This window comes from Cricetulus griseus, chromosome 4, assembly GCF_003668045.3.
Source record: "Cricetulus griseus strain 17A/GY chromosome 4, alternate assembly CriGri-PICRH-1.0, whole genome shotgun sequence".
In the NCBI taxonomy this organism is placed as follows: Eukaryota; Metazoa; Chordata; class Mammalia; order Rodentia; family Cricetidae; genus Cricetulus; species Cricetulus griseus.
The window spans coordinates 6352666-6377007 of record NC_048597.1 but is presented as its reverse complement, the minus strand read 5'-3'; the positions used below and the strand labels follow the sequence as shown (position 1 = coordinate 6377007).

Genomic DNA, 24342 nt, shown 5'->3' with positions numbered 1-24342 from the left:
AAACCCTGAAGTCAACAGAACTGAGTGTATTAAGGCACTTGCTGATCTTGCAGAGGACCAGAGTTCGGTTCCCAGCACCTGTGTGAGGTAGCTCACAGGCGCCCACCCGAGCTCCACGGCATCCAGTGACCTTTTCTGTCCTCCAAGAGAGCATGCACACACGCATACGCATAAATAAAAATAATCCTTTTTAAAAGGGGAGAAAGCGGGCCGAGCACTCAGACATGAGCATTCTTGCTCTCTTCTAGCCACTTGCGTCAGGCCCCGGTTGCCTTGACTTTCCTTGCTGTGAAGGACTGAAATCTGCACCAGTCCGCTAAAATGAACTATCTGCCTTAAACTGATTTTGTCAGAACATTTTATCATAGCAACAGGAAAAGAAACCAAAACAGACAGCGAGGGTGGCCCAATCGGCTAGGCTCTCACACCTAGACAGAAAGGTGTGGTGGGAACCAGTCAGACAGCTCCTCCTTTACAGGAAGGTAGCTCATGTTTTGGGGGGCGCAGCTAATTACACCTCCTCAGGCTGAATTCCTCTTGCCACCCTCCCGCTGTGGCTGCTGTTGTTGCTAGCTCTGAGGATGGAAAAGTTGTTTTATAATCTTCCCAGAAGCATCGCATTGTGAGTCATTCTTGGGACATTATTCCAAGTTATCTTATTATTTCCTGGTAAATCTGTGTGTGTCAGTCTGTCACAAATCACAGCCCAGTGCTTTCAGAAATACACAATCCAGGAAGGAAGTTTTCTCATCTAGTATGTTGAACGCTCAACCTGGGGTTTGCAGCCATAAACGCTTATTGGGAAGTCAAAACCTCTGTGGCCTAGATGCCGATTTTTGCTTAACTCGATTTCTTCACAAATTTTTTGGCTATAGAATGGACTGTGTTTAAATGTTTTGTGATTCCTCAAGGATCATTAAGATCTTAGGAAACACACAGTTTGAAAAATACTAATTTCTGTGTGCATACCATTTAGTGATTAAGTGATTAAGAATTTTCCAGGCACAGTGGTGCACACCTGAAACCCCAGCATTTGGGGCCCTGAAGCAGGGGAATATTAAGTTAGAGGCCAGCCTGGACAACAGAAGGAGACTCTCTAAACACATGAAACAAAAGCGAGCAAACGAAGAGAAAGGGATGTCTTTTGCCTCGTCGTCCTGTTTGTCTTTGGTATCACAGGGAATAACACTGCTTTTGTCTCTCTGATTGTACAGTTACCGGTATTTCCAAGATCGCTGCAAGAACACCGTCTCTACCCAGTGTGACTTCTCAGTTCTTTCTAAGTATGGTGACCACACTGTGAGAGTCAGGGCTGAGTTTGCAGATGAATATTCGGAGTGGGTAAACATCACCTTCTGCCCTCTGGATGACAGTAAGCCATTTATTTTCCATTTTGTTCTTTATGGTCATCGTGTCTTGCTTTTGTCCACATTGGTGATCCATCAGATCTTAGCATGCCTACAGATGAACGGCCTATGTCCAAGAAACTAGGAATATAGCAAAGAAGCTGTGCTCTCAAAGAAACTCATGGGTGAAGCAGGAAAATATATATGCCATCAATAACATACATGAATATAAATTTGATGACTTCACTACCTTACATATATGAACGAGTTAGGGTCTGTTGATGAGAGGAAAACAGAAAGCTGTGACAGTTTTCTGGAAGTCACCGAGGAATAATGAGTTAAACCAAGAAATATGGGCATGGAGAGGTGACTCAGTGGTTAAGAGCACTGGCTGCTCTTCCAGAGAGCTCAGGTTCAATTCCCAGCACTCACATGTCAGCTCAGAACAGTGTGAAATTCTAGTCCCGTGGGATCCAACAATAATTCTGGCCTCTTTGGGCACCTGGTGCCCAGAGCATACCTACATGCAAAACACCATATTCACAAAATTAAAATCAAATAAAAAAATAATTTTTAGAATGAGACAAATGGCAAGAGGTGGATGGGAAGTGAGGAAAGCCCAGTGTGGCGAGAGCAGACGCCTGGAGAACTGACGGAGGCTGGCTGGGAAGCCTCGGAAAGAATACGCCACGGTTAGAAGTGGAGGGCTGTGGGGTTGAACATGTTTAGAGTATTGGGAATTGAAAACTAATTAAACCACATACAACAACCGGGAGACTAGAGCAGATCAGAGGTCGTGAGAATGTCAAGAACAAAGCTCACATAAGGCCCTCGTAGGATTATCAGAAGGGTTGTCAATAACCAGATCTTTACCAGTGGGCTCTGCGGCCTCCACAGTTAGAGCCACCCTCAGACAGAGCGAGACCGAAGTCCATTCTTCTCCCAATTCAATCCTATATACAAAACTCACACTTCTGCGCTAGAAATGGTCAGTTAGTTCTCTTTCCTAAGTGTTCCTTTCTTAAAAAAAAAAAAAAGAAAGAAAGAAAGAAAGAAAGAAAGAAAGAAAGAAAAGAAAAAAGAAAGAAAGGAAACAAACGTTAAAAAAAATACAGCTCAGGGCTGGAGAGCTGGTCAGTGGTTAAGAGCACTGGCAGTTCTTCCAGAGGACCGGGGTTCAATTCCCAGCACCCACATGGCAGCTCACAACTGTCTGTAACTTCAGTTCCAGGGGTCTGACATCTTCACACCAATGCACACAAGATAAAGTTAAATAAATTACTTGGAGAAAAAAAAAAAAAAACAGTTCACCGGTCTCCAGGCTCCAAAACCAAACTCTCTTCAGTGCTGTTATGTTCCTGTAAACTCATCATAAACTGAAGATGCCATAAATCAAGTATGCACTTGACAGGTCTAGCCTACCACACCCTAGCTCACCAACACAGCACGCAGTAGAGACTGCTTTATCTCCCTCCTGATCCCAGGACTGAAGGGGAAGTGGTGGCCCTCTGCCTGCTTTGGAAAAGGAAATCAAACCACAGGTCCTTAGCTTGAGGGCGACTACAATTCAGAGGGCAAAGTTCAGCCTCTGTCTAGTGTCAGTCTGGTTCGAACCATAAGCCAAACCACTGAACACCTACTGTGTACTAGGCATGTTCTTAGTGTTGGAGCTACAACAACAAACAAAGCTTTGTCCTTGTAGAGTATAACAGACTCATAGGAAGAGTGACAGTAACCCAGCATGTAGATAGTTTATGATGTAAAGTGACTATGGCTCTCAAAATGGAAAGTCAACAGGAAGAAAGAGATGCCGCTCTTGTCCATAGAGCACAATATGCAGGCTCCCCGAGGAGTGAAGTTTGAATGGAGACCCAGAAGAGCCAAGCTACATGAATAGCTAGTAAAAGAAAAGTTGTAAAATATGTATAGTTACAGAGTTATAGATGAAAAAATGTATGAGTAATCTCTACAGATAATAGAAATATCATCTGTAGCTTTAAGGCCAGAAAAAAAAAAAAAGAAAAAGAAAATTCAAGCCAGTAGAAGACAGAAAACAAAAAGAAAGAGAAGAAGCTAATAAAATTAAAAATTTTAGCCGGGCGATGGTGGCGCACGCCTTTAATCCCAGCACTTGGGAGGCAGAAGCAGGCGGATCTCTGTGAGTTTGAGACCAGCCTGGTTTACAGAGTGAGCTCCAGGACAGCCTCCAAAGCCATAGAGAAACCCTGGCTCGAAAAAAAAAAAATTAAAAATAGACTTCTTGTCAAACATGGCGGTACGTGTCTGTAACAACAGAACTGACAAGGCTTAAGTAGGAAGAACACACGTCTGATTTAATGTGAGCTATGTACCCCCCAAAGCCATTTTTACAAATAATACAAAACAATATAGTTGAAATAGTCCTAAATATATTAGACATCACTGTGAACATAAATGGATTAAATTTGATTAATAAAGACAAAGGTTATCACATCTTTTTAAGTAGGCAAAGAAATCCATCCATCTTCCTCGGCAGCACCCAGTGTTGTAACAGTGGTGTGTCAAGACTGAGAGTTACGCTCCAGGAGATGGTTGCACATATATATGAGGAATTAATGTTCAAGTGAGGTGCTTAGAGCGTGACCTTTGATTGTCATTCTATTGTGTCCTTATGCATAGCTGTTATTGGACCTCCTGGGATGCAGATAGAGCCTCTCGCCGACTCTCTGCACTTGCGTTTCTCAGCCCCCAAAATTGAGAGTGAACCTGAGACGTGGACCATGAAGAACATTTACAATTCATGGACTTATAGGGTGCAATATTGGAAAAATGGGACTGATAAGAAGGTAAGCTTGGCCGTCATGTGCATTTCAGATGGTTGGTGGCCATGGTAACAGGAAAGGGCATCCAGGGGCTGGGGTGACCACTCTGTGGGTAAAATGTTGGCTGTGCAAACAAAAAGGCCAGAGTTTGGATTCCTCAATGCCCAAGTGAAAAGCCAGGCATGACAGTGTGCAACTGTAACCACAGTGCTAAAAGGTGAAGACAGGAGAATCCTGGGAACTCACTGGCTGCTGGCTTAGTCCGTGGGTGAGCTCCAGATTCAGGGAGACGTCCTGCCACAAAAATAGGGTGAGCAGTGACAGAGGAGGACACCTGATGCCAACCTCTGGCTTACACACACACCACACACACACACACACACACACACACACACACACATACACACATACACACACACACACACCACACACACACACACACACACACACACACACACACACATACACACACACACACACACACACACACACACACAAATACACACATACACACACACACACACCACACACACACACACATACACACATACACACACAGGCATACACACATACACACACAAATACACACACACACACACAGAGGCATACACACACACACACACACACACACACACACACACACACACACACACATACACACACACACACACACACACACACACACACACACACACACACACACACACATACACACATACACACATACACACATACACACTCTCTCTCTCTCTCTCTCTCTCACACACACACACACTATTGGTGTGTGTTCACATCTATGCATGCACACGTGACCAGGTAGAGTCTTGCAAAGTGGCAGCACCCAGTGTCCAGAGAGCCTAAAGCCTGGTCCTTCACAAGCCAAAAGCTTCTGGACTTGCATGCGTCAAGGGGCAGACTCTCAGGCAGACCACAGACTTCGCTGCCCTTGAGAGGAAGTTGCAGGAGAAACAGGGCATAGTCAGCCTGTGGCTGGGGAAAGCTGGAGGCAGCTGACAAGCCGTAACCACCCTCATACCAAAACCACTTCATAGTTAGGGCACCTCCCAACTCCTGGGATGTTTAACAAGTGTCATTTTTAACCCTTCCTGTCTGTCTTCCCTGTTGCTCTCTTATTTAGGGAACATTCTTTTAAAAGAAACTTTATTACATATATTTCTTTATGCTGAGGGACACGCCACAGTCCTGGAGATCAAGTCTTCAGGGCTTCACAGGCTGAGTCATTTCACAGCTCAGGGCACAATTCTTTCCAAATAAAGGTTGAAGCCCAAAAGTCTGGTGAGAATATTGCCTCCGTCACCATGTTGCTCTGGTCACAGCCATGGACACAGCTTCCTGAGACCTAAGAATGGGCACAATAGCCCACTTCACCCAAAACACAGGAAGAAAAGTCCAGTTGGTAGAACTGTGGTGGGATTTGCTGACAAAAGGCAGACTTCTCCCATTATCTGCGACAGTGGGAGGCTCTCTTCTTTTTATGTAGACATATTTATTCATTTTTGGTCAAACTTACTGCTTCTGAGCTAAATACCAGTCATGGTTGTAAACTGACATACTGCTGTATAAATTAATTACATTAAATAGTCATCAGTTTCTTCCCAAGACTCTGAGAGTCTTAGGATGATATAATTACACACACACACACAGAGCCAAACACAAATCTCCAGTTAATTTTTCATCCAAAAAATCTTCTCCTTACATTATGTAGGTCCCAGGTGAACTCTGGTCATCAGGCTTGGTGACAGACATCTTTACCCACTGAGCCATCGCAGCAGCCTAACCTTCCCTTTTAATATGGTGTTTAAAGCATAGCATGTGGGACGTCTGCCTTTGCAAGAGATGGTTTGCTCACAGTCAGGGCTCCAGGAAGTGCATGTCTACAGAACATCTAGCTTCATGATCACACGTGTAATATCTCTGCTAAGCTCTGCCACCCAAAGTCCCATTCACTACACTCCAGGGGTCATCAGCGTCTTCTAGTTCCTTAGTCACCGTGGCTGAGTGCCTTCCTCACCAAGTATGACATGCAAAACCCCTCATAATCTGCTTATCTAGAATACGCCCACAGTACTGGCATGTGGCTACATGTCCCTCCACCAGGTTCACTTGCTGTGAGAATGCTAGAAAGGCCACCTGCTCCCTCCTTCCCGCCTCATGCCATGTGTAACAACCTCCCTTGGATGCTGCCAGATCAGTTCCCTGAAATGATAATGAAGGGCTTTTGGAGGTTTTGTTGTCTTGATGGGGAAGGGAGGATGGAAACAGAATAGCCCAGAAATAACAAGAGAAAGCCCCAAAGGAGATTTGAGAAGGGCCCTTCACCTTCCGGTGCCCGCCCATTCTTCAAAATCACATGGCAAGGTTTAGGGGCACTGAACATAGAATTAAATCCAGCATCTGCTTTGTTTTCTTTTGAGTCTTTCATTGTTGGTGGTGCTTTGTTTATGTGGGGGGAGTTGTGTTCAGTCTCTTCTTGAATTCAATACATGTTACCCAGTTCCTGCGACCCATGCTGACAAGCTGGCAACAGCCCCACCCCCAAGGGGAAGGAACCAAATTAGGGAAAGAAAGAAGCATCTAGCTCCCTTAGTGAACTCTTTTATTTCCCCTTTATTTTGCTGAGGAACTGTCCTGGTCCCTCACACTCAGAAGCATGTCATTAATTATGATGTTCTTATATTTGAATTCAATCAGCGTTAGTCAAGGACTCCAGCCACCAGGGAAGAAGGCAGGAATCTGAAGACAAGGGCCTGGGAGTCGGAGCCCACCAGGCACATACGTGGGGGAACCCAAACAGCATGGATCACAAGCATGCTGTGAACCCGGGGACAGGGTGGGAAGCACACAGAGTCTCCCCGTACATGACTCCTGCTAGCCAGCTAAGTTAGTCGCATCAACCACAGAAATGTATTGTCTAACATTTCTGGAGCCTGAGAGTTGGCGATCGACATGTCTTCACAGCCACTCTCCTGAAGATGTGGGATTCGCTCCATACCTCTCCCCAACTCCTGCAGGCTTGCTGGCAATCACTTGGTGCTCTATGGCTTCAGAGGGCATCTTCAGATCTTGGCCTTTTCTTTACATGGCTTTCACCCTGGATGCCCAGATATCTAATCTTTTATATATATATATATATATATATATATATATATATATATATATATTATTTTTAAAGTGTATTTTAATGTGGTGTGTGTGTGTGTGTGTGTGTGTGTGTGTGTGTGTGTGATGATGATGAGTTGGGATTAAAGGCATGCACCACCATGCCCAGCAATAAATTTAAATTTTAAAAACGTCTACATCCAAATAAGGTCACATTTACAGTTTTATGGGATGTGGTTCAACCCATTTAAAACTGTTTATTTTATTTTAACTGAATATGTTAGTGATCAGCACCATGGAAACCCTCAGGAGGGCACAGCTCACCACTTGTCCAGGGGACCACGATTAGCGAGTGTTTAACCAGTAGCCATCAGGATGAGCTGCTTCTCTGCAGTTTCTCTGCATTCAGCTTGGCAAAGCCCTGCCTTTTTGAGATGTGTAACTGGGGACTTGGTCCTACAGAGAGTCTCAGCCACGTGTGTCTTCTCCTGCGGATTGTGTGATGACCTGGTGGGTGTGAATCGTAGCCGGTACACACTGTCACATCCGCGGGCATTTCACATACCTGTCTGGAGTCTAGAGTGGGGATAACAAGATAACTAGGTTAATGAGTCTCCAAGGTCCCCTAGAGCAACCTGTGCAGGCAGCAGGTTGTAACACTCCTAAGGAGACTGCTGCTTGCCGGCATTGCACCCTGGGCCCCGTGAGGAAAGGAAAGGAACTCTGTTGCCTTCACTGGCTACAGAATGTGTTTTAAGGGAAGTGTGATGGTTTAGACGCCACCTATGCTAAAGAATTGAGACAATGAGATGGCTTGCTGGCCTCACAGTTGGTCGCGTCACATTCCGTAGGATACAATGTGTGTCAGGAGCTGGAAGGAGCTCCAGTCGGTGGCTCTTTCTGATAAGTTGAAGCAGAGTTTATAGCGTGTGGGAAAGGAAAATAAAAACAAGATGGTGTTACTGAAGTTGTTCTTGACCCGCAAGATCCCAGGACTTCAGCCCCAAATAAGCACGGTGATGCTGCATTAATTATAAAACTGTTGGCCAATGGCTAGGGTTTCTTATTGGCTGGGTCTGTCCTGATTATTAACCCATAACTACTAATCTATGTATTTCTACATGACCTTATCTTACCAGAGAACACCTGACATAATCCTATCTCCCTGGTCTCTACTTGGCATCTCCCTGTAGTCTCTCTCTGCCTACCTTTCCCAGAATTCTCCTCGTCTCCGAGTCCCACCTATCTTCCTGCTTTATTGGCCAAACGGTGTTTTATTCATCAACCAATAAGAGAAGCATATATACAGAAGGACGTCCCCCATCAAGATGGTGTCCCCTTACTGCTGTGTGTGTCTCCCTTACAGTTTGAAGTCACTTCTCCGTATAACTCTGAGGTCCTCAGAGACCTGGAAGCGAGGACAACTTACTGCATTCAAGTTCAAGGGTTTCTTCTTGACCAGAACAGAAACAAATGGAACAAACCGGTGAAAGGACACTGTGACAGGTGACACTGAGGACACTGTGACAGTGATGGTGAGTGGGTGAGGACACTGTGACAATGGTGGTGAGTGGGTGAGGACACTGTGACAATGGTGGTGAGTGGGGTGAGGACACTGTGACAGTGATGGTGAGTGGGATGAGGACACTGTGACAATGGTGGTGAGTGGATGAGGACACTGTGACAATGGTGGTGAGTGGGGTGAGGACACTGTGACAGTGATGGTGAGTGGATGAGGACACTGTGACAGTGATGGTGAGTGGGGTGAGGACACTGTGACAGTGATGGTGAGTGGATGAGGACACTGTGACAGTGATGGTGAGTGGGGTGAGGACACTGTGACAATGGTGGTGAGTGGGGTGAGGACACTGTGACAGTGATGGTGAGTGGGATGAGGACACTGTGACAATGATGATGAGTGGGGTGAGGACACTGTGACAATGGTGGTGAGTGGGATGAGGACACTGTGACAGTGATGGTGAGTGGGGTGAGGACACTGTGACAATGATGATGAGTGGGGTGAGGACACTGTGACAGTGATGGTGAGTGGGGTGAGGACACTGTGACAATGGTGGTGAGTGGGATGAGGACACTGTGACAATGGTGATGAGTGGGGTGAGGACACTGTGACAATGATGATGAGTGGGGTGAGGACACTGTGACAATGGTGGTGAGTGGGGTGAGGACACTGTGACAGTGATGGTGAGTGGGGTGAGGACACTGTGACAGTGATGGTGAGTGGATGAGGACACTGTGACAGTGATGGTGAGTGGGGTGAGGACACTGTGACAGTGATGGTGAGTGGATGAGGACACTGTGACAGTGATGGTGAGTGGGGTGAGGACACTGTGACAATGGTGGTGAGTGGGGTGAGGACACTGTGACAGTGATGGTGAGTGGGGTGAGGACACTGTGACAGTGATGGTGAGTGGATGAGGACACTGTGACAGTGATGGTGAGTGGGGTGAGGACACTGTGACAGTGATGGTGAGTGGATGAGGACACTGTGACAGTGATGGTGAGTGGGGTGAGGACACTGTGACAATGATGATGAGTGGGGTGAGGACACTGTGACAGTGATGGTGAGTGGATGAGGACACTGTGACAATGATGGTGAGTGGGGTGAGGACACTGTGACAGTGATGGTGAGTGGATGAGGACACTGTGACAGTGATGGTGAGTGGGGTGAGGACACTGTGACAGTGATGGTGAGTGGATGAGGACACTGTGACAGTGATGGTGAGTGGGGTGAGGACACTGTGACAATGGTGGTGAGTGGGGTGAGGACACTGTGACAGTGATGGTGAGTGGGATGAGGACACTGTGACAATGATGATGAGTGGGGTGAGGACACTGTGACAATGGTGGTGAGTGGGATGAGGACACTGTGACAATGGTGGTGAGTGGGATGAGGACACTGTGACAATGGTGATGAGTGGGGTGAGGACACTGTGACAATGATGATGAGTGGGGTGAGGACACTGTGACAGTGATGGTGAGTGGGGTGAGGACACTGTGACAATGATGGTGAGTGGGGTGAGGACACTGTGACAGTGATGGTGAGTGGGGTGAGGACACTGTGACAATGATGGTGAGTGGATGAGGACACTGTGACAATGATGGTGAGTGGGGTGAGGACACTGTGACAGTGATGGTGAGTGGGGTGAGGACACTGTGACAGTGATGGTGAGTGGGGTGAGGACACTGTGACAATGATGATGGTGAGGACACTGTGACAGTGATGGTGAGTGGATGAGGACACTGTGACAATGATGGTGAGTGGGGTGAGGACACTGTGACAGTGATGGTGAGTGGGGTGAGGACACTGTGACAATGATGAGTGGGTGGGATGAGGACACTGTGACAATGATGGTGAGTGGGGTGAGGACACTGTGACAGTGATGGTGAGTGGATGAGGACACTGTGACAATGATGGTGAGTGGGGTGAGGACACTGTGACAGTGATGGTGAGTGGGGTGAGGACACTGTGACAATGATGGTGAGTGGGATGAGGACACTGTGACAGTGATGGTGAGTGGGGTGAGGACACTGTGACAATGATGGTGAGTGGGATGAGGACACTGTGACAATGGTGAGTGGGGTGAGGACACTGTGACAGTGATGGTGAGTGGGGTGAGGACACTGTGACAGTGATGATGAGTGGGGTGAGGACACTGTGACAGTGATGGTGAGTGGGGTGAGGACACTGTGACAATGATGGTGAGTGGGGTGAGGACACTGTGACAGTGATGATGAGTGGGGTGAGGTGTGCCCCGCTCTGTATTCCTCGCCAGCAAGAAACACACGCAGGACACTCGGATCCTTCTGCAGACAAGCTTTAATGCATTAGACTGAGCAGAGACTGAGCAGAGACTAAGCAGAGACATTGAACTAAGAAAACCATCCCTATATAAAAGGCTGACCAGCCGCCTGGGACGTATTACCCTATGAATGGCTTTAGCTCCTCAGGCAAGAATGAGCCACGGGATAGGCAGAGATCAAAGGAATGGAGATTACCCAGCGCCTGTGAAGTAATTCACACCTTGGTGTCTTCAGGCAGCATTATAATGCAGGAACCGGCTTCCTACATATCACCCTTTTTTTATTAATTAATGAAAAGGCTTTATATTATTACAAGCAAATAGGTCACCCATATGTTGAGGGATAGAGGCAGGGGTTGACCTTCCCAAAATCAAACATTAAGACTGTGTACGAGAGTCACCATCAGGCTGTCAGTTTGACCCGAAGTACTCCCGACCTGTCCTCTGCCGTTTTTCTGGGAAAGGGGATTCTCAAGGCAGGTAACCCTTATGCAGGTCAACGTACCTCCCAGAGAAGCCTGTATAATAGGCAACTCTGTGCGATGCCTTTGCTCAGCATCCCTCATTGGGGCTGCACAAACCAGACACTCTACCCTGTGCAGTGAGCCTAGGCTCCGGGTGTGCAAGAGCTGTCTGGCCGGCGGCCTATCGCTTAGCCAAAATATAAGCGCTTGGATGATCTCTTGGTTTGAGCCCTGGAGCTTACATGCCAGCCAAAGAAGTAACAGCATTTCAGGCAGCATTATCGCAGGCGGCTGCATCAAACAATTATATCCACCCCTTTTCTCATAGACCCGCCAAAAATAACAGCAATCTGTAAACGGCTGCATCGAACAATTACCCCCACCCCTCGCCATCTCTCCGCCAAGGACAGGAGTTAATCTGGATAACAATAGCGGCTCTCAACTCCCGGGGGTAGAGGGTGGAGTTTCGACTTTTGAAGGTCTGCAGAGGCTCTTTAGGTTGAATCTTTCTGGGATCCACAGAGGATTTTCTTCATCCTGTGAGAAAACACAATATCGCTCCCCTGGATCTTATGAGAATAGGATCCGGGCCTTTCCAAAAATCAGTTAAGATATCTTTCCATTTTACCATTTCCTTTTGGCCTTTTAGTTTTTGAGGTGAGACGCTTGGCCTCGGTATGGCCCCCAGCGTTAATGTAAATGAGGCTTTAAAGCCCCAGGCATTCCAGGCCTTTAAGAAGTGTTGAATAGCAGGCATGGCCTTTTCCCCTATCAAAGACTGGGAAAGCCATCTGCATTTTTCTCTGCTTTTTTGATGGTAAGAAGGAGTCGGTACCAAATAGTGGATGTGCTGATAGAAGTACACCCGCTGAATTAATAGGCGATGGCCTCATATTTGTTTTTACTTTTGGCAGCTCCTCCTCTAGCTCTGCTTCCTTGTTAGAGTCTAAAATCTCAGAGTCTGAGCTGCTCAGCTCCAAGGCTTCCAGTTTCGTTGCAGGGCAGAGGCTAGGTTCCTCATCTCTCCTAAATTTACCGGGGTGTGACCGGCCATTCCCCATTCTTTCTCCCTCCTTCTCTGTCTCTCCCTCATCCAGCTGAGCTGTTCCTTTTAAAACTTTATCTCTTGAGCTTTTAGAGTCATTAGAGCTATCAAGATTTAAAGCTTTATACACTCCCTTGTCAGTAGACACCCCGGGAGGTCCTTTTTTCTTATACGTTGTAGTTTCTCTTCTTATATACACTCCCATGTCACTAGACATCCCGGGAGGTCCTTTTTTCTTATATTTTATTGTTAGGCGCGCCCCATCTCTCACTACATTCGGTTTCTGATATGTAATTCTGGACTTCTTTAAGATTGCTATAACAGTGAGAAAAGTCAAAATAGCTCCTAGTAAAAGTATAGAAGCCTCTATATTAACCTCCCAAAATAGTAACATTCCCAAGCCAAAGTCTAGAAAAATCATACCTCTCCGAATTTTTCTCATTACATTCGGTTTCTGATATGTAATTTTGGACTTCTTTAAGATTGTTACAACAGTGAGAAAAGTCAAAATAGATTAACCTCCCAAAATAGCAACATTCCCAAGCCAAAGTCCAGAAAAATCATACCTCTCCGAATTTACCACCCTGCAGTTCTGAATCCGCCTCGTTAGAGGGGTCTCTGAGGTGCTGGAGATGTTAAGCTTCCCGGGTTTCGGCACCATATGTCCCGCGCCCGCTCTGTATTCCTCGCCAGCAAGAAACACACGCAGGACACTCGGATCCTTCTGCAGACAAGCTTTAATGCATTAGACTGAGCAGAGACTGAGCAGAGACTAAGCAGAGACATTGAACTAAGAAAACCATCCCTATATAAAAGGCTGACCAGCCGCCTGGGACGTATTACCCTATGAATGGCTTTAGCTCCTCAGGCAAGAATGAGCCACGGGATAGGCAGAGATCAAAGGAATGGAGATTACCCAGCGCCTGTGAAGTAATTCACACCTTGGTGTCTTCAGGCAGCATTATAATGCAGGAACCGGCTTCCTACAGAGGACACTGTGACAATGATGGTGAGTGGGGTGAGGACACTGTGACAGTGATGGTGAGTGGGGTGAGGACACTGTGACAATGATGGTGAGTGGGGTGAGGACACTGTGACAGTGATGGTGAGTGGGGTGAGGACACTGTGACAATGATGGTGAGTGGGGTGAGGACACTGTGACAGTGATGGTGAGTGGGGTGAGGACACTGTGACAATGATGGTGAGTGGGGTGAGGACACTGTGACAGTGATGGTGAGTGGGGTGAGGACACTGTGACAGTGATGGTGAGTGGGGTGAGGACACTGTGACAGTGATGGTGAGGACACTGTGACAATGATGGTGAGTGGGGTGAGGACACTGTGACAGTGATGGTGAGTGGGGTGAGGACACTGTGACAGTGATGGTGAGTGGTGAGGACACTGTGACAGTGATGGTGAGTGGGGTGAGGACACTGTGACAATGTGGTGAGTGGGTGAGGACACTGTGACAGTGACACTGTGACAGTGATGGTGAGTGGGGTGAGGACACTGTGACAGTGATGGTGAGTGGGGTGAGGACACTGTGACAGTGATGGTGAGTGGGATGAGGACACTGTGACAGTGATGGTGAGTGGGGTGAGGACACTGTGACAGTGATGGTGAGTGGGGTGAGGACACTGTGACAGTGATGGTGAGTGGGGTGAGGACACTGTGACAATGATGGTGAGTGGGGTGAGGACACTGTGACAGTGATGGTGAGTGGGGTGAGGACACTGTGACAGTGATGGTGAGTGGGGTGAGGACACTGTGACAGTGATGGTGAGTGGGGTGAGGACACTGTGACAGTGATGGTGAGTGGGGTGAGGACACTGTGACAGTGATGGTGAGTGGGGTGAGGACACTGTGACAGTGATGGTGAGTGGGGTGAGGACACTGTGACAATGATGATGGTGACACTGTGACAGTGATGAGTGAGGACACTGTGACAGTGATGGTGAGTGGGGTGAGGACACTGTGACAGTGATGGTGAGTGGGGTGAGGACACTGTGACAGTGATGGTGAGTGGGGTGAGGACACTGTGACAGTGATGGTGAGTGGGGTGAGGACACTGTGACAATGATGGTGAGTGGGGTGAGGACACTGTGACAGTGATGGTGAGTGGGGTGAGGACACTGTGACAGTGATGGTGAGTGGGGTGAGGACACTGTGACAATGATGGTGAGTGGGGTGAGGACACTGTGACAGTGATGGTGAGTGGATGAGGACACTGTGACAGTGATGGTGAGTGGGGTGAGGACACTGTGACAGTGATGGTGAGTGGATGAGGACACTGTGACAGTGATGGTGAGTGGGGTGAGGACACTGTGACAGTGATGATGAGTGGGGTGAGGACACTGTGACAGTGATGGTGAGTGGGACACTGTGACAGTGATGGTGAGTGGGGTGAGGACACTGTGACAGTGATGGTGAGTGGGTGAGGACACTGTGACAGTGATGGTGAGTGGGGTGAGGACACTGTGACAGTGATGGTGAGTGGGGTGAGGACACTGTGACAGTGATGGTGAGTGGGGTGAGGACACTGTGACAATGGTGATGAGTGGATGAGGACACTGTGACAGTGATGGTGAGTGGGGTGAGGACACTGTGACAATGGTGATGAGTGGATGAGGACACTGTGACAGTGATGGTGAGTGGGGTGAGGACACTGTGACAATGGTGATGAGTGGATGAGGACACTGTGACAGTGATGGTGAGTGGGGTGAGGACACTGTGACAGTGATGATGAGTGGGGTGAGGACACTGTGACAGTGATGGTGAGTGGGGTGAGGACACTGTGACAATGATGGTGAGTGGGTGAGGACACTGTGACAGTGATGATGAGTGGGGTGAGGACACTGTGACAGTGATGGTGAGTGGGGTGAGGACACTGTGACAGTGATGGTGAGTGGGGTGAGGACACTGTGACAGTGATGGTGAGTGGGGTGAGGACACTGTGACAGTGATGGTGAGTGGGGTGAGGACACTGTGACAGTGATGGTGAGTGGGGTGAGGACACTGTGACAATGATGGTGAGTGGGTGAGGACACTGTGACAATGATGGTGAGTATGGATGAGGACACTGTGACAATGACACACACACACACACACACACACACACACACACACGGCGGGGCTGGAGGAAGTGGGGAGAGGAGACAAGGGGAGTGAAAAGGAGAGGAGAATATTGAAACAAAACAGAGAGAGAGAGGGAAGGGCGCGCAGGAGAGGAAAGACTGGGTGCTTCCTCCAGGCAGACACTGTGACTGCTGCCAGGCAAGAATATATGGCCCCAACATCTGTAGCAGACAAAGAATTGTCAAGACTCAGTAATCCAAGAGCATGAAGGAGGAACACCCGTAGAGCCACTGAAATCTGATGTGAGGGTCACAATTTAATCTAAAAGAAAACTACGTCAAGCCTGTAATTCCAATACTTAGAAGCTGAGAGTCACCACAAGGCCAGGCTGGGCTGTGTAGTGAGTTGCAGTCCAACCAAGGCCACAGAGTAAATCTCTGTCTCCTGAAAAGATCCAAAGTTGTTGGTTTTTTTGTTTGTTTGTTTGTTTTAAGAGAAATAGAAAACCTGTTTGACGAACACCCATTTTACACGTTTTTTTTTTTTAATTTTATTTAAATACTACAGAAGGTTTTCAGTGCGAGCATCTCAAGGATCTAGAAAAGGAGGCTCCAAGGTTCCATAGTGAAGAAAAAGAATTGAGCACATTCTCTGTGTAAACCCAGGTTACTTCTCTTTAACTCACCGCCTACAGACTAATGCCAAAGGTAGACTGAGGCACCCCGACCCTTAAAATAAAACCAAGGGACGTGGTCTGCCGATAGTATAGTCAGATCTACAGCAGGGGAGGAACCAGAGTGTGGCTAGGTGAGTCGCCCTGCAATTCACACCCTTTAGAAAGCACCCTCCCACCCTGCTACCCTTGACCCCTGCACTCTTCCTGAGAAATAACAAAAAACATCACCATCAGCCAGGTGTGTCCTTATCTAAAATACCGGGAAACCAGCAGTTATCACCTCCCACCCCACCTGAGAGAGCCTGGAAACACTGATTCACCTGGCCACACTGGGGTGGAAGCTTGCATGGATGGATAAGAAACACCTGGAACTTTCTCAGGAAAGTTTCTGAGATGGGATGACCTCATATTGTCATAGTCCTCCTAGGGGCCACTCCAGCCAGCCCTCTGGACCCTCCATTCATCAGGAAAAATGCAAGCACAAAGGGGACAAAGGGCTGTGCAGTGAGACAAGACCCTGGGACTGAGTATAGTTCTTCCAGTCTGCCGAGGTGGGGTGGTCAGGAGGTGGGTGTGTGTGTGTGGATGCAAACCCAAGGGGACAAGAAAGAATGATGGGGCAGAAGATACGACAGTTTCTTCCAAGCTTTCGCCTGTCTGTCCATCTGTCTGCCGACCATCCGTCCTTCTGTCCATCCACCTATTTATCCATGGACATTTAAAGAGCCTGTTTTCTCAAATACCAGAGGATGTCTATAATCAGTGGAATACTAGGACCACCATACTGGTCAGAGTTCTCTGGTCTTCTGTGTCTAAGTGACAGTTGGTATTCTCCACACAGTCCCTTTCAGGTGACTCGCTCCCACCAGGCGGAGTTTGCTCTCTCAGCCCCACTGGGAACCAGATGCCCATTCATGGAGGAGATGCTGGTTGACAAGGGTTGGGTCCAGAAAGGCCAACTGGCCAGGTTATCTGAAGAAGGGACTGCTGTGAGTGACAGAAGCTGGGACCACAGCTGACCAGGGCGACCTCCTGGATGCTGCCACATAAGCCAAGCAGGATTGGTTGAAGCAGAAACGCTAGATTTTATTCAGTGACTTCTAAGCACAATAGGAGAAGGGGCTGAGCTCGTCTTATGCAGAGAAGAGTCCAAAGGGAGAAAGTGGAGAGAGGGAGCCAGAGCAAGCAGAGGAGAAAATTTAAAAAAAAAAAAAAAAATGACAGTGAGTTCAAAGCCATCACCACTTACTATCTGGGTCTGCCAGCTGGCATTTATCAAAACCTGCTGGTCTCCTATAGCGACATCCTTCCTGTTGGCATCACAGAAGTGGTTATCAATCTGTCAGGAAAGTGTGGCTGGGCCCCAGCACCATGGGTATGTTCCAGAGGCAGAGGTCTCGGGTGCCAAGACCTTTCTAGAAAAGCTCACTGCAAGTAATCTGAGGTTAGTAATGGTTAAGTGCTGAGAACAACAGGCACTTGCTGTGTAGGCTCCAGTCAGGAACTCCAGGAAGAATGGACAGCCCCAGGGTCACTTGGGTTTGAGTGTGCACCTGAGTGTAAAGCTGTTTTCTCCTCTCATACCAAGATGGGGCCTGTGCCTCCCTAGGGCCCCATGTGCGGTGTTGGTAGAATTCCCAGAACAGGCAGGTTCCCAGCCTCTCCACAAACAGGAAAGTAAACAGGATCCTTGCTACTGCTTCTGTGTGCCATCAGTCATTCGAGAAACCACGCTGTAAATGTTAGGGAAAGAGGAGACGAGCATGGAAAACACCAAGAGCCTCCAGCCAACGGCCATGTTTCTGGGCCATTGTAACCAGATGGGCCTATTTTCTTTTTCTGGTTTTTCAAGACAGGGTTTCTCTGTGTATCCCTAGATGTCCTAGAACTCACTCTGTAGACCAGGCTGGCCTTGAACTCATAGAGATCCACCTGCTTCTGCCTCCCAAGTGCTGGGATTAAAGGTGTGCGCCACCACCGCCTGGCCAGACGGGACTGTTTGAAGGGAATGTTTTGGCTCTCAATGCCTGCAAAGGGTGTGTGATCCGGGTAACTTAACCTGTATATGTGCCAAGAGTCTAACCAGCTCCATCGTCCCCATAGACACGACCCCTCCCTGGATGGTGGCCGTCCTCCTGGTAACCTCTGTCTTGGTGGTCTTCCTCCTTCTGCTTGGCTGCTTTGGCTTCCTGTGGTACATTTATAAGAAGGCCAAGTACACCTTCCACTCTGGAACATCTCTCCCACAGCACCTGAAGGAGGTAGGTGGGATGGAAGGAGGGGAGACCTCGCTAAGGTCGAGGCTGTCCAATGCCAGGCAACATGTCCTCCAAGAGCATGACACATGTCCGTGTGCCATCCCTGTGTTGGTGTCCATGTGCTGGCATCTGTGTGCTGGTGTCTGTGTCTATGTGCTAGCATCCGTGTGGTGTCTGTGTCTGTGTGCTGGCATCCGTGTGCTGGTGTTTGTGTGCTGGCCAGTCCCCATGTGGCAAGGAAGCAGAGGTTTGTTCCAGAGTCGTCGTGTCTCCCCCACCCCCACCCCCACCCCCGGACCTGCGCTGTGCCCTTCTTTACTGCCCAGAGCATTAAGTCTTTGGGTTCAAAGGTGATGGTTCTGGCAGAAAGGGAACAGAATTCAGTGTGAGCTTGGACAGAACAGGATGTTCCACGCTGAACATCGGGCAGGAGAGGCGTGGTGAGTTTTCAGTCTGGGACTGTCACGGTGACTGATGTTTTGGGATGCGTATCATGGAAGGAGTTGGGAAGGGGCTGTTTCGTGAAGGTTTGGAGAGAAGAGGAATGCACTGGCTAAAGACTGAGAGACTGACAGGCTCTTAGGAAATTGCATTCTGTACCCCAGCCAGACTTCCCTGACAGTGGATTCTGTGTCTATTGATTCAAACAAATGCAGATCACATATATTTTTTTAATCACGCCCGTGACTGCTGGGGTGTGCAGCACATGGATGGTGTCCTAATTAGCCTTTCTGCCGCTCTTATAAACACTGTGACCTACAGCAGCATGGAGAAGGAAGGGTTTAGTTGGCTAACAGGTTACAGTCCACCATCGAGGGAAGCCGGGAGCTGAAGCAGAGAGCTCGGAGGCTGCTTCCCAGCTGTCCCCTGGCTTCCTCAGACTCCTTTCCATATAGCCCAGGCCCATTTGTCCAGGCACCGCCCGCAGAGGACTGGGCCCTTGCACGTCCATCGGCAATCAAGAAAATGCCCCAAAGATATGCCTATAGGCCAATCTGATGGAGGCAGCTCCTCAACTGAAGTTCCCTCTAGGTCTGTATGGCTTTCAGTCAAGCTGAAAAAAACCAACCAGCACAGAAAGCATGCGTCAGATTCTGAGTTCAATCCCTGATAGTGGAAGAAAATGAAACTGTGCTGAGTGTATACTTAGAAAAAAACACAAAAACAAGAAGACTCTTCATATGGCCCTTGCACTATGTTGGGTGGTATAGGCGGTTTGGGGATTGATGGCAGAGGTCCCTGACCTCCCAGCCCTCCTTCTGCTAGCCCCCTGACTGCCAGCACAGCTGGTCACCAGGGTTGCCTGTCTTGGGCTTCCTATTTACACACTAAAAGGCTAATCCCATGCATAGGGGGAGCCCAAACTGTGGAGGGTGTGTCCTACGATAGGATAGGGTCCCCACACACCATGTCACACACCGTGTCAGCTCCCTGCGGGCCTTCCCTCTTCCGTCTGATCCTGAGGACGTGTCTCCTGTGTGGTCACAGGATAAACAGAGGCAGAACAGAGACAGTGGCATGGGGGAAACTGTACCACCCACGTGTGTGACTGTCCAGCATCCTCTAACCTTGTGTAAGAACAGGACGGGCCTGACAGCCACACAGTAATGCCACTCTGTGTGATAACAGAAACTCTCTAAAGAAAAATGGTTTTATTCAAGCTGGGGCAGGGAAATTTGCAGTTCCAGGGTACATACGGTGGTGTGCAGAGGGTAGGCGTGGGCGGTGTTAGTAGTGGTCTTAGGTATACTTAGGGAAGGAAGGGAAAGCTTAAGGGTAAACTGAGGCAAGATACCCTAGCTATTTTGAAACAATAACCCTTGTCTGAAATATCAGTAGCAACATTAATGCTGGCTCAATGTTTTGAAAAAAGCAACCACAACCTCTTGGGTAAATGTCCTTGCAGAGGTGGCCTCTGTGTGAAGTTGTGGTTCAGTGTGGTATCTTGCCACAGCTCGGGTCATAAGGCATTATGATGCATGAAGCCCCTCCCTTTGTGACCTCTCGGCTTTGGTTTGGTTGTGGCCACTTTGTGGCCTTATATTCACCTAGTCTCCCTCAGTCAGAGACCCAAGTCTTTGCCAGGTCCTCACAGGCCACACTGAGCTGCTGCGGATGGCCCAGCCTGAAGTCGCAACTCTGCCGTCTGCTTTGCAACACTCCTCATCAGCTGACTGTGACGTCGGTCCAGTTTTTCCCATCACACACCTTACAGATCTGCAAGGTCACACATATGCCAGGCTCAGTTAGCATGTAGTCACTGAGTCACGCGCCAGCCTGAAGGCCTGAGTACAGCTGTCTGCTCCTCAACTCATACATACTGCAGGGCCCTTTTCTGTTCCCCCCTCCAAGGGCCAGCAGCCCCTGCCTCTGGGTGAACACAGTGTGCCATATTCCCAAAGTGGAATCTGCTGTCCAAGCACCCAGGAGCTTCCTTACTTCTCGGTATGGGAGGGACGATGCGTCATTGACGCCTTTGGTGAACCTTCTCTGTGAGACTCCTCAAACTTGTCTGGGGTACTAGTTCTCCCCTTCTTCCTAGAGAAGATGACCCACTCAGCCTAGAGTTAATGAAACCGTGTACACTACCAGTCCCTTAATGTACTTCATAGCCTTTGTTCATCCACCAACGTGAACAACTGCAGAGGAGGACATGGGCCTTGTGCTATGAGTGTTGCTCCCAGAAAGGGACCCAGCTATAAGCAATCCCAGCTTCCGGAATTCCTCGAAGCCAGGGGCACTATGAAGGGATGTAGGTACCACAGGACAGCAGCCACCACCACTAGGAAGCGGGACCTGGGACCATGAAGTTTCAGAGCAGAGAGAGTTTTCTGAATTTTCTGAAAGGTGTGCAGGCAACTCCTGCAGCACCACAGGTGAGGCTCTCTGGGGATGAACTGGTGTGAGCCTAGTTAGAGCAAGAACAAAGAGGGGCAGGAGTGGCTCGGGGTGGAATTCTTCCTTTGGTATTTTTTCTGAATGGCTTCACTATCAAAAAGAGACTGGTCAGACAGGAAAAAAACGAGGTGGATGGGTCAAAGCCAGGCAAGTGCATTCAAGGGGCCAGACGGACTGAGCCCCCACCTCCAAGGCTAGCAGGCCTCACAGCAGCCGTGAGGGAAGTGGGGGTGTGGAGAAGAGCTAGACAGTGAAGGAAGGAAGACTGCGAAAAATTTACCCTCCCCACATCACCGCTCTCCGGTTCCACTCATGACGCCCAGTACATGTTAACTTGGCATGTTCAAGTTCAGGGAGACTCAACTGGGGAAGCTGTATGGAGATCTCCAGCATGGCCGCAGCTCTTTCAGTACGGCAGTGTTGTATGAAACATGGAAAATCTAAAATTTACGTCTCTTATAAAACATCCTCATCATCTCATGTCTATCTCACGCTCACACTCCGGGTTCAAACCAGGCGTCTGTCAAGTGGCTAGTAGCCACCTGCAGTTCTAGGCTCCGGTACTCGACATTACCAGGTTAAAGGTCAAAATGACATGCCACAGAGGATGCTGGTGATATACCATGTGTCTATCCATGACACATGAGTCCATGGCCTGTATACCGCCTACCCGCCATGCATTTATCCATGCCCCTCACACACACACACACACACACACACACACACACACACACACACACACACACACACACAGAGACCACTTCCTAGAGGGAAAGGCAGTCGGGCATGCACTTTACAGGCTCAGGATCAGGCTACCTGGTTTTCCAGGGGGAAGAATTAGAGAGTGAGAGGTGGGCGGTCTGCCAGTTCTTGTCCTGCCTCTTTTAACGTGGTGAAACACAGGCAGCTTGCCCACCGCAGCCACATATCAGAATGTAGTTCAGTGGCATCCCGCGCCACCGAGCACCCCCAGAGCGCCTCCCACCTGCACAGTGGAAACTCCTGGTGTTCCTTCCTGGCAGCCACCGTTCTAACCTCTGTCTCTGTAAACTTGATCGTTCTAGATCCCTCCTGTAAGTGCAGTCACACACGCTAGTTATCTGTCTGTCTTCCTTTTTATATGATGTAGCCCAGGCTGACCTTGAACTCACGAAGTAGCTGGGAATGACTTTGAACTTCTGATCCTCTGAGTGCGGGGATCATGGGTGTGCACTCACTCTGCTAACTGAGCGACGTCTAGTGCAGGCTAGAGGACACTCTCAGTTCTGTCGTCGCACCATGGGGACAGGGAGTCACATTCGGGTCACCGGGTGTGCATGGAAAGCACCCTTACCTGCTGAGTCATCTCATGGCTCAGAAGCTCCTCTTTTATTAAAACATTATAGTACTCCACGGAAGTACAAGTGCGTTTGCGTGCTCATCCCTGGGCGATGCTTGCCTTCGTTCTGCTGTTTGGTCACTATTAGCAGCTAAATGAGTCTTGTCAGATTTCGTTTCTCTCTAGAGTACACCTGTGAGTGGAATTGCTAGGTCATGTGATAATTTTTTTTCAAGGCACCACCACAATAATAGTGTTGCTCTTTAAAATTGCGTCTTTCCAGCCCCAAAGTTTTACATAAAATCCTTGTCAGCCCAGAAAAAGGAAGAAGAACGGGGGTGGGGAGATTTGGTTCTTAAGTAACAGCCTTTAATTTTTCTGCAGTTTCTGGGCCACCCTCACCACAGAGCTTCTCCGCTGTTCTCCCTTCCTCTTTCTGATGAGACCGAGGTGTTCGACAAACTGAGTGTCATCAATGAAGAGACTGAAGGCAGCGAGCAGGGTCCAGGAGACAGCTGTGCACCGGGAACCCCATGCAAGCTGGGATGTCAAGAGCTGGGGTGCAGGAGCAAAGACCCCTCGCCAGCACACGGGGACCCCTTACTTCTTACATCTGCCTCAGAAGTGTGATCAGAAGCGCCAGTTGAGAAAACTGCAAATCCAGAACTTTCTGATGCTAGACTTGTACAGACAGTCAAAGAGCCAGGTTTTAAAAGCTCTAGTGACAAAAACACTCCATTTGGCAGTTCACAGTTTTATAGACTATAACAGTTTAGGGACCAAGGAAAAGCTCGCTGATAGAGTCCTAGCCTCAATCCGCAACACCGTACAAACCAGGAGTGGCAGTGTCTGCCTGTAAACACAACCCTTGGGAGGCAGAGGCAGGAGGAGCAGGAGTGCGAGGCCAGGCTGGACTAGACCCTGTCTAAAATAGAGAGGCACTTTATTATTTTTTTAATAACCACTGAATGTAATTTGAGCCCCTTGTGCTCGCTAAAATAAAACAACACTTAAATTGTGACAAACAGAAATAAGGACAAAAGTGGAAACACTATAAAATCATAAGAACTTCTGTAGACTGCCCTCATCTCATAAATGGTTGACCCCATGCTGGACAGACATGGATGTTTTGGATTCTCAAGGATCAAATAGATTTCCTTTCCTACTTGTTTGTTTTGTGTATTGCTGGTGTTCTGTGAATATTCTGTATTTGTATATTTGTGTTTTCTAGCTTTCAGCTGCTATAAAAGAAAATATGTGACATAAACCATTTAAAAGGAAAAAGGGTTTTTTTTGGTTTTTGTTTTGCTTTGTTTTGTTTTAATGTAGTGTCATGGCTTCACAGGTTTCTGTTCATGGTCTCTTCGCCCCTTTGTTTTGGGCCTGCGCTGGTACATTACTACATAATGGAGGAACATGTGCTAGACACTGTTCACCTCATGGTAGCCAGGAAAAGAGAAGGTATATGGAAGGTCCTAGGGTCTCTCTTTAAAGGCATTCTTCCAGTGACCTAATTTACTC

The 24342-nt window shown here is 48.3% G+C and overlaps 1 protein-coding gene and 1 non-coding gene across 2 annotated transcripts; one reads left to right on the top strand and one right to left on the bottom strand.

The window, feature by feature from the left end:
* Positions 1 to 3615: 3615 nt before the first annotated feature.
* On the top strand, positions 3616 to 24077 carry LOC113835637 (interleukin-10 receptor subunit beta-like). Its single transcript, XM_027415582.2, has 4 exons — positions 3616 to 3621; positions 4031 to 4171; positions 18423 to 18608; positions 23206 to 24077. The coding sequence occupies exons 1-4, from the start codon at positions 3616 to 3618 to the stop codon at positions 23449 to 23451; spliced, it is 579 nt and encodes a 192-aa protein (XP_027271383.2). The 3' UTR covers positions 23452 to 24077.
* LOC113835661 lies at positions 7875 to 8012 on the bottom strand. The gene has a single exon (XR_003485348.1). It is a non-coding gene; the product is annotated as a small nucleolar RNA SNORA70 (small nucleolar RNA).
* Positions 24078 to 24342: the final 265 nt, after the last annotated feature.